Source organism: Fukomys damarensis, unplaced genomic scaffold (genome assembly GCF_012274545.1).
Source record: "Fukomys damarensis isolate Sample0158 unplaced genomic scaffold, DMR_v1.0_HiC HiC_scaffold_15, whole genome shotgun sequence".
Taxonomy (NCBI): domain Eukaryota; kingdom Metazoa; phylum Chordata; class Mammalia; order Rodentia; family Bathyergidae; genus Fukomys; species Fukomys damarensis.
Window position 1 is genome coordinate 17489445 of NW_022900927.1, and position 13995 is coordinate 17503439.

Genomic DNA, 13995 nt, shown 5'->3' on the forward strand with positions numbered 1-13995 from the left:
AAAAAAAAAAAAAAAAAAAAAGCTAAAAACCCAACTCTTCAAAAATCACTGAGTTTAAAAAGCGAGAGCACAGCTTGGCCAATAGGAGAAACTTGGTTTTCATTTCAAGGGCAGGTGAGAAATTGGGCTAGTGGAGGGAGGTGGCCTAGTGTTGAAACAATGCAAGACTGGTGGTTTTCTCCCAAGCTTTTATACTACTTATATTTACTTGTCAACGTCTAGTGTGTTGGGGGCCCTGGGTAAGGGTCGTGCAATAACCAGGACGCAGGGGATGCAGAGAAGGATAAACAACCACATGCTATATTTTAAGAGACTTAGTCTTTTTATAGAGAATTAGAAACGGATATATTAATCATTACATCATGACATTACCTTAGTACAGACTTCAGGCTGTTGAGATAATGTCTGTCTCCAACTATTCTAAGAATCAGTATTATGCTTATGAAAGCACAAAATAAAGCCTTTATATGTAAGAATATTAGGAGACAAATAGTCACAAGAGCCACTTCCTTGTCCCAAGATATATTCTGGCAGAACATTAAGATGCAGGCAGAGAAAGTATGCTTTCTCTTCACTTGGCTTGCCAAGTGTCCAGGCACCTCAAGTTACCTCATAAATCCTGTGCAGAATGGCATAGTTTGTTGACTAAATCTCCACATTTACTAAATAACTAATTTTATGAATGGTGTGTAAAAGTTATTTTTTTCACTGAATTTTCAGTGTGTTAAAATGTAATTCTAAAAATGTCAAAAAATATAGTTCTTATACAACTAGTATACAGGTACCAAAGGTTTAAACAACCCATGAATAAAAGAACATATAGATGCAAAACTAGTCCAAAAGAGTATCCAAGAAACTGATCTCTTCTGTATCTATACATACACAAGCTTGACACGGAAAAAAGAAGCTGAGGTAATTTACTAAATTAGACACAAAATTGGAGAATATCTTTTAGGACAAAAAAGCTATCCACTTAAGTCTGTCATCTCTACTGAACAGATATCTTTACATATATAGAGGGGAAAAGCATTTTCATTGATTACTTTTCTACAGTTAGTATCTTACTTTACAGAATGATGGTTTGCTTCAATTATTAGCAAACAGCACTGGGGATTTAGCTCAGTGGTGCCGCCACCTGCCTTGCAAGCTCAAGGTCCCAAGTTCAATCCTCAGAACAACAACAACAACAAGAAAGCAAACAGGAGAACAGATAGTGTTCCATTTCCCCAGGTAAGCAGTTGACTATTAAGTGGCATTCTGGGTTGAATTGTACTCCCTCCTGCCACCCTAAAATATTGAGGTCCCATCCTCCAGTATCTCTTACTTTGAAATAGGGCTTATGCTTACCATTAGGGCTGGGGATGGAGCTTAGTGGTGCCGCACCTGCATGAAATAGGGCCTTTGCAGATGTCATTAGTTACAAGATCACACTGGAGCAGAGTGGCCCAGAACTAGTATGACGTGTGTCCTTGTGAGGACCAGGAGACAACAGAGTCCCTAGGGAGGAGAGGCGCAGCCTGGAGTGTCACACCTGCTGGCCAGGGTTGCTGGCCTTTTGCTATGAAGTGAGGCACGGTGCTGGTCCTCCCTCAGAGTTCTCTGAAACACGCTAGCTCTCAACACCTTGCTTTTGGATTTCTAGCCTCCACCACTCCAAAAAATCAAATTCTGTTTAAGCCACTGTGTTAGTAGTGGTGTGTTGTAGTGGCAGCCATAGAAAAAAGATTCCAGCAGGCTTTTCAGACCGTGCCCTACTTTATACCATATTTCCTGAAAACAAAACCCAGTCTTATATTAATTTTTGCTCCAAAAGATGCATTAGGGGGCTGGGGATTTAGCTCATTGGTTCTGCTGCCAGCTTTGCAAACGCAAGGTTCCGAGTTTGATCCCTAGTACCAAAAAAAACCCAAAAAAGATGCATTAGGGGTATCCTATTTTTCATGTACAACAAACTACATTTATTCATTTAGTCATGTACAAAAATCTGCCTTTACTCATGTACAAAAAAACAGACTTTGTTCTTTTTGTTTTTCTGTTTTTTTCTTTTGGTACTGGGGATTGAGCTCGAAACCTACATTTATTAAAATACAGTCATGTAATCTGGAACATGTTCACAACTCTCCAGACCCTGAGTTCTGGCCTGAATTTCTTGCAACTTGATTTCCTATAGAACCATTGGCACCAGTCTCCCATATCCAACAATAGAGCTCTCCTTAAATGAGCACTTCTTATATTAATAATAATATTTTATAATTCGTACATCTGTTTATGTTGCAATGGATGCACTGTGTTTATCTGGCTGATGATCTTAACTGGGACTTATTTTGGGGGTAGGGCTTATATTACAAGCTTCCTCAAAAATCATGCCAGGGCTTATTTCTAGGTAAGTCTTATATTGGGGAAAATAGGATTCTAAAGATAGTGTGATCTTTTCATACTGGTTTATTTCCAAACTATGTGTAATTTTATTTAACAAGTGCTCAGACTAAAGAACAAACAATTTTTTCAGTCCTTGATAATTGAAAAAATTCATAATTCAGCTTCTCAGTATATAGGCTATTTTACTTTTTTGGTTAAAAAACCAAAGCAAAAGCCAGGTGTGATGGCACACACCTATAATCCCTTCCCTTGGGAGACTGAGGCAGGAGGATCACTGTGAGTTTGAGGCCAGCCTAGCTGCATAGTGAGTTCAAGGCCCGCCCCTACATACTGAAACCCTGTCTCAAAAAAAAAAAAAAAGAGAAAAAAAGAAAAAGCAAAGGAATAGGAGACATGAGAAATAAATTCCTTGATTTTGCAAAAAAGGACATGAATTCTTTTTTTGTTGGTTATCACTTGGTGTTCAAAAATTAAGACAGGCAAGTAAAATTATTCTATGACTATCAATATGCCGTACAAAGGGTAAATATGTTAAAGTTTCTTTCTAAAATAACAAAGCGCACACACACACACACACACACACACAACATACACACATGCAGCCTTACAATAAAATAACAGCGCACACACACACACACACACACACACAACATACACACATGCAGCCTTACAGGAAAGGAATTCACAAATTTTTCTATTTGTCCAAAAAAGAATCATGCTTTTTTTACCCAACAGCCCTTTCAATATGAAAATTTTTCATCTTCTGAAAAATATTTTCTCAGTATTATTTCTTCCTCTCCATTTCTTTCCATATTTCTTGAGCCAGGGTGACCACTAAGTTGCCAAGGTTGGTTTCCAACTTCTAAACTGCCTACTTCAGTCTTCTCTGTAGTACTGGGATTACTGATGTGCACCCCTGTGCTCAACTCCCACCTCTCCATTTTTAATTTTACTTTTCTGAAACTCTTAGTATCCGTGTAGTAGCACTCCTCTCGTAATCTTACGTATCTCTTAATGCTCTACATCTTCTCTTCCTCCTTTGCATTTTCTTTTAGTATAACCACATAAGATTCTGTTCTGTTGTCACCCAGTGGATCCAGTAACTCAGGAGGCAGAGTGTTGGGGAAAGAAGGTACTTTCTTAGCAGCAAGCCAGCTCATAGAAGATGGCACCTGTCACCTCTAGGAATGTCTTGGTACCCTGGCCCTGAGGGACAGTTTTTTACAGGCACATTCAAGGAAAGATATGTGGGCAATGCCTTGGTCATATGGGTTCTGAGAAATTAGCCTCTGCTGAACCATCTGCTGTACACATCTTGTCTTGTTCACATAGTTGGCAGGAGTTTCAGTCCAGTGGCTCTGAAGAAGAGAAATATGATCAAAGTGTTTTGGCTAAAGAGTCTTGTGTCTGTTTTTGTTTTGTCCTCATCCTTTGTAACAAACTGCCTTTCAAGTGTAACTTTCTTCTCTAACTTGAGACCAGGGAGTAATGGGGAAGGGAGGACTTGTGCATTTCTAGCTAACTTTGCTGTGCACTTAATCCTTAAGTGACAAGAATTAGTGGGCAGCAGAGATAATCTAATCCAGAGATAGAATAGACAGGAACAAAGACTCCTGCGGATTGGGTCTGGAGGGAGGGAGACTTGTGTGTACCTCTACTAACTGGCTGGTTTGTTCCTCAGCCAGTCTTTTTAGCTCATCTGTATGGTTCTTTTCCAGTTGTTTTCTTCATATGTATATTTCCAGTTTACCTTAGTATGGTTTATTGTTCATCTTACAATATTTTTATTAGCAAACTATTATCCTTATTAATATCTTTGGTTGCTGTGTTCTAACTCCTCTGCTCTGGAATCAGGAATCTAGTTTGTTCTTCCTTTGAAATAGTTGTGTTCTCCAGATGCTTTGTTGCAGTGGCCTCCAGATCTTTCTTTGTGTCCTCCAGATGTGTCCCTGTCTCCTGTATACTCTCTTTGGTAGTGGCAAGCATACTGTCTCAAGGTCCATGCCTGGGTCTGTATCAGCCCTGTTGAGCTGATGAGGAAACGGAGGCCTGAAGTGCTGGGCTCTCAGGCAGCGAGCCCCAAGTACCAGAAAATGCTAATTTCTGCTTTTGCCCTCCGATCAGGGGTTCACACCTCAGATCAGATCAATATCATATGAAAGGATATTTAACCTCTCTAGTAAGTAATCAAAGTGAGTTGCATTTTAGTTTTGCAGAGACCTCAAAACAGCAACTGTGAACCCTCGAAATTCACATACCTTCCTAGATAGAGCTCCTGTGAGTTGTAAAAAAAAACGGAGAATTTCAGATATGGTCAGGAAAATGTCTATGAGTGCCTATTTGTATAGTTTAAGCCCCTAAATGTGCTATGTCTCCCACTTTTACATTTTTAATTTAATAAAATACTGTATTAATAAAGCCTTAGAAGATACAGGGTGTTTGGGGGGCACCTTAGGGATCTTAGGGCTTTAGGAGGAACAAAACCCGGAAACACTTGAGATAACTACATGCAGTACAGCAGCCTGTTACTATGCAGGAATGCTGCATCTGCTGGAGATGGGTTGCAGTGCAGCCACCAATCAGCAGCAAGGAGAACTGAACAATGCTCTGGGTTTGGCTACTGCAAACCTCCCACAAAAACAACTGCAGAGGATAGTTGAGGTTTCTACAAAGTTGCAGGGGTTTCTCAGGTTCTAAGGAAATCTCCACGAATAACTGAGGCTGCACTCTGAACTGCAACTTCACAGGGCTATTACCCAGTGTGGGTGATAACTTTAAAAACTGTCCTTTTAACCTGTGCTAGTGAACTATCAAAATTTTCAAAATTTTCTCACTGTTGTAGCAGTTGACTCAATTTTACTACTAGTATAAACCCTAATAAAATAATAGAAAAGCACCAAAATATGTTCATCAGATTATTGGTGAAAATAAAGCTGCTATTGCTGCGGTTTGCCTTTGTAGCCTCCTAGCAGCCTCTGTGTAGAAGCCTTGGTGCTAGCTCTAGGGATGCACTGGGGACTCCAGGACATGGGTCCTCAGTAGAGTATTCTGGTCACTGGGCCAGGCCTTAGAAGGGGCTGTTATGTCTTCAGCCCCCATCACCTGCCCATCGTGTGGGAAGCAGCTCTGCTTCCCAAACCCTCCCACCATGATGTCCTGTCAGCATGGGCCCAGAAACAGTGGATCCAGCTGACCATGGAGGGAAGCCTCTAAAACTGAGCCAAAGTAAATCTTCCGTGGAAGTTGTATTTCTCAGGTATTCTGTCACAGTGATGGAGAGCTAACTCAGTCATACACAATATGTATTATAGGCAAGGTGCCTTTAACTCTTACCATGGAGGATTCCTATTAAATATGAGCACAGCAAGAGACAAAACAGTCACAGGTTCAGATACCAGCAGTCTCTTTGCAGAATACAGGTTCTTCTTCACGATGCCACATTGCGGAACTCACCCCAAAATCAACCCAGATGTCCAGTTTAAGCGTTTGCCAGTGGAGGTGACACACGGCCCTAAATGAACCTAGTGTTCAACCTAAGCATTTGCCCCTGTGGGTTACATTTCGTGACTAGCAGTACTGGAGTAAAATGGAATAGTATGTACCGCACTTAATTTTGTAAAGAGTCCTTATCTTATAAACACTCTGATCCCACTTTCTTTGTTGTTGTTGTTGTTTTTCTTTTCTTTTCTTTTTTTTGAGACAGGGTCTCACTATGTAGTTGAGACTGACCTGGAACTCACTATGTAGCCCAGGCTGGTCTCGAACTCACAGCAATCCTCCTGCCTCAGCCTCCCAAGTGCTGGGATTATGGGCATGTGCCACCATGCCCGGCTTGATCCCACTTTCTTCCACAGCATTTTAAATAAAAATCAAAACTGACATAATTTTATCTCTGGATATTGAGATCATGGGCAGTTTAGTTGTAGGGCAGTGGTGGCAAACCTATGGCACACGTGTTACTGTGTTTTTCTTTCAAGACAAAAGATGTAAATGTATTATTATTTTTTTTTCCTAAACTGAAAATTCAGTATTCAGGTTTGATTGCAGTGTTGGCAGGTTACAATAAATAAGTGGGTTTTGGGTTGCAGTTTGGGTGCTCATCTCTAAACAATTTACCATCACTGTTATAGTACTTAAAAGCATTGGTTTTAAAAAGGAGAGATGTGCACCTATAGTCCCAGCTACTGGGAGGCTGAGGCTGGAGAACACTTGAGCATAGGAGTTGAGACCAGCCTGAGCAACAGAATGACATGCCCATCTCAAAAATAAAGAGAAATAATTTTTAAATTATAAAATAGAAGAGTAGACTTTGGAATTAGAAAGACCTAGGTTCCAATACCACATTAGAAAGCATGCATGCTGACTTCCTAAACTCTCTGAGAGCCTCAGTTTCCCTCATTTATAAAGTAGGAATGATAGTTCCTCAGGGTGTGTGTGTATGTGCGTAGAAGACAGAAAAAGAGAATATTAAATAATACATATAATAGTATCCCTCCCGGTAAGTGTCCCCAGCATAGAAATTGTTGTTTTCATTATTTATTATAACTTCTATATTATCTGAATGTTTTACAATATTGGTACATTATTTTATACTCAGAAAAATAAAACCTTTTCCATTATGGAAAACAGTAAAGGAAAAGGAAAAAACATACCACCAGGAAGATTGTTCAGAATGTTTTGAAACTGACTTGTACTTACCATCCCCCCATACACTGAATGGTGCAGGGTTGGTTTGCCCTGGGTCCCCCAGTAGTAAAGAAGATAAATGTCCTAGATAAGCAGCTCTCCTGTAAGTGACAAGGACTCCTCGTGCCAAGCACAGAGGCACACAGTGGAGTCTTTCTCAACAGTCAGCTGCTACAAGACAAGGGAATCATTCACCTCAGGGGCGATGCCTCTCAGGTCTCGTGGTCTTCGCTTTACACTGGCCACCTCAGCAGTGCTTGGTGCCCCATAAGGACTTGGGGGTCCCTGAATGCTGCAGCTCCAGCTGGAAGCACACTTGGTTTTTTCTAGCCTAACAGATCTGTCTCCACACGGATATTTCTGTGTTCTTTGCTATATTGTCCATTAGCCACTTTTCTGTTATGATCCCCAAAACACTGATGGTGAGATAAATGTTTCCATTTGCAGAAAAATTTATTTCTCAAAGTCATGTGTTTGTTACAGATTTTACATCCCGAAGTCCAAACTCTATATCTACAAAGTTGTGATATCTCTGATGCTGCTCTCCGGCACGTGTGTAGCTGCAGAAAACTGAAGAAATTGAATTTAAGTTCCTCAGAAGGAAACAGAGGTTCCATAACTTCAGAAGGTATGTTTGTTATCACTAAATAAAGTGCGTAGATGGCTCTTCAGCTGCTGGTATCATTTCGGAGTAAAGGAGGGGAAACTGTGTTAGGAGATGTGTGATGATGTCAAAGAAATAGGGATTACATTTATTAATAAAATTCTTAAGACAAAGAGGAAAATAACCCAAGTTAGAATTTGTATTGCAAATCAGTTAAGAAATATGTAGGCTGGGTCAGTACCTTGTATTTTAAACATACTTAAGTTAAACATGGAATGTTGAGCCGGGGATTTAGCTCGGTGGTTCCACCACCTGCCTCATAAGTGCAAGGTCCCAAGTTCAATCCCCTTACCAAAAAAATAATAATAAAGATAATAATAAAGTAATTAATTAAAAGCAAAACATGAAATGTTTATACTTGAAATATTTTGCCTGGAAGAGTGAAATGATAAATGACCCATTCAACTTTAGATAAAGTTTTTCTTTTTTTCCTGGCTGTGGTAGTCCTGAGCTAAATCCCTGCCCCCACCCCTTTGGTTTTTTTGTTTTTTGAGACAGCGTCTCACTATGTAGTTGAGACTGACCTGGAACTCACTGTGTAGCCCAGGCTGGTCTTGAAAACACAGTGATCCTCCTGCTTCAGCCTCCTGAGTGCTGGGATTACAGGTGTGCGCCACCACATGCCCAGCCCCTGTAATGGTGATCAAACTCAGAACATCTCACAGTGCCTCCTGCTTCAGCCTCCTGAGTGCTGGGATTACAGGTGTGCGCCACCACATGCCCAGCCCCTGTAATGGTGATCAAACTCAGAACCTTGTGCTTGCGAGGCAGATGCAGTGCCACTGAGCTAAATCCATGGCCCAAGCTTTTTTGATATAATATTACAACAGAATTACTCAGAAGATTAAATTAACCAGGCACTCTGTTATCAGCCTGTGTGATGCATAGCTTTTTGTAGCCAAACTGCATTTTTCAGGGCTATTATTGCATGAATTAGTGAGTTTTTAACCTTTTTTGCAGTGTAGTTGTTCTATCTTTCAAGAGAGAATTGCATCTTATTTTCAGAATAAAAAAGAAGTGCTCCTTTGGCTGAGTAGGTTTCTAGAAATGCTATGGGTGGTTGGCTGTCCCTTGCAGTCATCTTGGTTAGAAGTGAGAATCATCATAATACAGTGGACCCTTGAATTACAAACTCACTTTGTTCCCAGGGGCTGGTTGTAACTGAAGTTGGTAAATTGTCTTCAGAAATCTCTCTCCTGTATAATTTTAGGCCACACTTTCTTCCAAGCAGATCTCAGTGTCCTTAGAGAGACATTGGACCTGTATTTCTGTTAACCCCACACAGGAAAGGGTGTTGTAATGTTCCTTCCAGTACTCTTTAAGGTTTAAATCTGTGTCTGAGGCCATCTGCAAGCACAAGCGGCAAGCATTGGGGTCATAACTCAAGACTTTGTAAGTTAAAACTACAGTTGTGGTTGTAACCAAAGTTGTTCGTATGTCAGGCCGGTCATAACTCAAGGATCCACTGTATAGCAAACATAGGGGGTATAGGGATTGGATTAAACTATAGAACTCACAGCTTCTATTGCAGAGTAGGATTCACTTGGTATGGGGAAAAGACATGCTTTTACTGTCAGTGTTATGGAAGGAATAAGTAACTGACACACAGAGAGGCAGCAGAATGGAAGTAAAATAATAAATTTACTTATCGATAAGGGTCGATCACACATAAGCCGTGCCTGGATCAACGACGCACTGGGTTACAACTCTTCCTTTTATAGGGTTTCACAGCCTTGACTTCATTTGGGCAATTACATTTCATTCTCACAGTTCAAATCACAGCCACAGAATAGTTAATCTTTTCAACCCAGACGTAACAGTTCCTTTTCAACCCAGACATAACAGTTCCTTACCTTTAAGATTTGCCTAGTTATCTATTCTAGCCCATAAGTAGGGGGTGTTCAGGGTCAGGGGAGCAAATGTTAGCAATGGGTTCTTTCATTTAGACACTTTTACGACCAGGTGGCTCCAGTCTCGGAGCTCAAGACCTTGCTGTGCCCTGTTATCTCAGGGTCACACCAAATGCCTCAGTCAGCAGTTAGTGTCTTCGGTGCCTATTAGTTCTAAGGTAAACAAAACAAACTGCTGTTAGAAACAGCAGAAGCCATTTTATATTGTAACACTTCATAGGTTTTTGTCATTTATGAAAGTTTTCCCTATCATCAGGAATTTGTGCTTTTTCAGAGTTAGTTATTTGTTATGTAAACTGAAAACCTGCAAACAACTATGAAAACTAGTGAACAAAGGCAGTCAAGTTAGTATAATAATTCTGAGACAAGATGCATACTTACAGGCCTACTTTTGTCAAGATCTGTTATCTGAGGGTACATGTTAGAATCCTTTTTGTCAGTGTGGGTGCAATGTGTTAAAGAATCACAGCTGTGGGTGGCAAAAGATTTATAATAGCCATGGTCTGAACTGTGAGGAAAGTGTAGCAGTTGACAAGATGTTCCGTCACTTTCCTTATACTCAGCAATTCTAGCATAGTATTTATGATTGACATTATTATACCAGGACCATTAGGCTCTCCTTGCTGTCTCTTCCAGATATGCGTAAGACTTCATTTTAGTACAAAGAATGACGTAGGCCAAAAAAGGCTATCGTCACAATAGTCTTGGCTTGTAATACAATAGTGAGGCAAGGAGTTTTCCTAACTGTCTTCTAGAAGAACTGTGCTTTTGTGGAATATGAACACATGCACTGCATGTATAAAAAAGCCAGTCATGATGAGCCACAGCAACACAGAAGTCCTTACACAGTGACATAGCCTCTGCTTTCAAGGGGAAGTGAGACTCTTAACAAATCTGCAGAGACCAGGTGAAGACCAGATTTGAAGTAGCAGGATTGAGCAAATGATGGGTTTCTGTTTAAGGGTACTGAATACAACTGCATAAAGTAGGGCCAGGGATTTAGTTCATTGGCATGGTGCCTGCCTCGCAAGCATGAGGTCCTCAGTTCAATTCCCAGTATCAAAAACGAAAAGAAGTGGTTCATAGAGCCAGAGTGTAAACTGATACCCTGGGTAAGACTTTACAGCTAACAGAAACTTAAGTACTGCCTCTGTTAAGGCACAGTTCCTTAAGTAGTCAAAAGTCTAACACTGAAACACAAGAAATAATCTCGACAGAAAACGAAATCCTTGTTCATTTAAGACAGTTTTGTAACTATAATTTTTTGTTTAGTTTTATAATTGTTTTAAGAAAACCTCGTTACATGAGACAGATTTTTGCTTTCATATCAATGTGTTAAATTTTCTTTTTAGAAAACCCTTTGAAGAGTCCTTACAGGGCCAGGGATTTAGCTCAGTGGTTCAGGTGCCTGCTTCACAAGCGCAAGGACCCGAGTTCCATCCCTGGTACCAAAAAAAAAAGTCCTTTTAATTATGGGCAGTTCAGTCATACATACAAGAATATTAACAATAATATTTGAGTTTCACAATTCCTTCAAAACCTGTTCCAATATTCTACTAGTTTTAGAAATCTAGTCGTTTAGAACTGTTTGACATCCCAAGTCCTTTGTCACCAAGACATTTGTCTGAGTGAAAGTAATGGAGGAAAAGAGCAAGAGTGTGGAGCGGCACAGTAGCACCCAGGGAAACCTTGGCCACCGGCGCAGAGAAAACCAAAGTGGTGGGGACAGCAGCTGCCTTTCCAGTCCCAGGTGACCTATCTATCTGTAGTGGGTAGAGCTCAAGCAGTCCCTAGGGGAAAGCCTCTCTTTCATTGTATGTGGATTTCTACCTCAGAATTATAATGCTGAGCAACTTTTATGACTCAGGAAGACAGCAATTTCAAACTGTTTACATAGATCAAGATTTATGAAAATACATTCCATAGACCAAGATGTATTGTCTTTGTATATCCTTTAAGAACCTCTAAGGACAGTACTTGTTTTTAATAAGCATTTATGAGACTTCTCATGTTTAAATTTATATTATCAAGTCTCACAGCTATTTTAGCTTATCCATTATGAGAGGTATTTGACCGGCATAGTGAACATATTAGCCCTGTTAAGCATGAGTTTCCCTGGCTTTCTCTCTTAAAGAAGTCACCTGAGCCACATCTCCATCCTCTTTCTCCTGTTGGATGAGGTGGAGCAGATTAGGTGCTCCTGTGTGCTAAGTATTTGCAGCAGGAGGAAGACGGGGTGAAGGAAGAGGAAGGGCAATGAAATGGAGCAGAGGAACGCATTTGAGGTGAAGACTCACGAGCTGGTCCCTGGGAACTCTGCAGGACAGGCTGCTGGTGAAGCTGGAGGGTGGGGACTGTTATCAGGGTCCTGGGAGGGAGCTGTTGACAATAACAGTGAAAGCCAGAGCCAGAGGGGAAGTACAGTCTTCCTCAAAGAAGTCGGCCTCTAGAGATCATTGTAGTGCCAGTTTGTGGATGAGTTTAAGAAATCAGAGTGCAGTGGAGTGAGAACGGGACCGGCTTAAATCAAGCTGTCCTCAAATGCTTATCTCTTGGTATCCATGGATTGCTTCCATGTAGGAAATAATTCCGTGAGGCAGACGCACTCTCCCTCTTGCATGGCCTTCAGTCAGATCCCGGGCAGATCCTTAGGATGATGAAAAATGGTGCCAATGGCCCGTGCAGTGTGCGTTACTAACGCTCCCATCTTGAGAATGAGGAAAGCAAAGTGAGAGTGAGGACTCCCAGCCCTCCCGTTCCTCCCAGATGGACCACTTTTGACATCCAGCACGCTCAGACCCACCAGCGTGCTGGAGCTCATGCGGAAGCCCGAATCCCAGAGCCAGCGTGGTGCTGTGGGGAAGGAGAAGCAGGGTCTGGCTTCGGGAACTGAACTGGGCTTGGGAGGGCCCCGCCCCACTGGCCTATGCCCCGGTCCCCGGCTCAGCCCACACCTTCCCACCTCGGTGGGGTCAGATGGGTCCTGTTGGTGCCTCCTGGACGTGGGAGGAGAGGTCCATGTCCATAAATAGGGTACAATGCAGTAAGAATGGGGAGAGGTAAAAAGCATCCAAAACTCCATTTAGGATGCGTCACCTGCCTGACATTTCCTGAGAGGGAATCCAGGGCCTCTGGGCCACTTGTTTACTCTGAGCCTGAGCGAAGACAAGCTGCTGGAAGAGGCAGACACAGATAACAAGAACATGCTTTATTAAGAACTAATCTTCCTCAAATTTTTCATGATGGGGTAGCACATAGCGTGAAAATGTGGGCATACGGGGTCCTAACTGCCCAGGGGGTCCGTCAGGCTGGACCCTTTTGCCTCTGAGGCATCGACGTCTGTGTGGAGCCTGCTGAGGGCAGCTCCTGGTGGCCTGCTCAGGGCCCTGTCTCCTGCGTCCCATGGAAAGGACGCTGTGGTTCAGCCAGTGGAAGGCCCGCCGCTTGAGCCGACTGGCGGCGCTCAGTAGTCTGGCGCCGTGGTCCCCCAGGTGTGGGGAGGAGGTGGAGGGCTCTGTGGTGCCTGAGTTGCGGCTGCTGCTCGCCTTACCTGCCCTCTGCCGAGAAGAGGAGAATGAGTTAGAGATAGGTAATGCCCACAGCTCAGATGTAGTGGATGCGTGCTCCTTCATGGGTTCACATCCTTTACCAGAGGAGGCAACTTCAGTGCAGTCACAATAATCAGAAGGACAGAATACACACGCACATGCACACACACACTCACACTGGCGTCACAATCAGCGCTTCCCTTCGTTTCTGCCCTCCTCGCCCCTGTGCCCCTGGGTGTTTCCCTGCCTCTCCTCCCCAAGTCCTTTCCTTGCTGTCTTCCTCGGCCTCCTGCTGGTCTTGACACAGTAGCTCCCTCCCGCCCAGATCGGTGCTGTTCACCTGCTCCCCGTCGGGCCTGGCCCTTGCTGTCTGGGAGGCAGCTCGGCTCACCTCAGCACATTCCTGTCCCTTCGGTGTCGCAGGCAGCTCTGGGAATGGGCCGACATCTGTGTTTCCTGATGATTTGCACGTGGGCGAGTCAGGATGCACCTCGTGTTCCTGCTGAGTGAGCTGGGCAGGGAGACAGCTGCTCGGCCCGAGGCCTTCGACCATAGTAAGATTGAGGACATCGCAGTCCTCATCTTTCTTCTTTCTCTGAATTTTTTGGTGATTTTTATTGTCATCCTTTTGGATTTCTTCATCATGAGTGGTTGAGTCTTCCAAACCATTTTTGTCAGCCCAGGCCACAGAGATACCTAGTTTGTAGATCTGCTGTGGGTCGTCCCGAAGTAACTGTTGTAGGTTGGGCCGTCTCTTTTTCCCTTCAGGCCCCCACCTGCCTTGGTCAGGATAGATGAGGTCGCCTGA

The 13995-nt window shown here is 42.6% G+C and overlaps 1 protein-coding gene across 6 annotated transcripts in view; it reads left to right on the top strand.

The window, feature by feature from the left end:
• Positions 1-13995, top strand: part of Amn1 (antagonist of mitotic exit network 1 homolog) — a 77700-nt gene that overhangs the window by 15113 nt on the left and 48592 nt on the right. For all 6 annotated transcript variants that reach the window (XM_033763621.1, XM_010628536.3, XM_010628534.3 and 3 more), the window contains one exon: positions 7549-7693. In XM_033763621.1, the coding sequence (XP_033619512.1) occupies positions 7549-7693 (145 nt within the window). The remainder of the gene's footprint in view (positions 1-7548; positions 7694-13995) is intronic.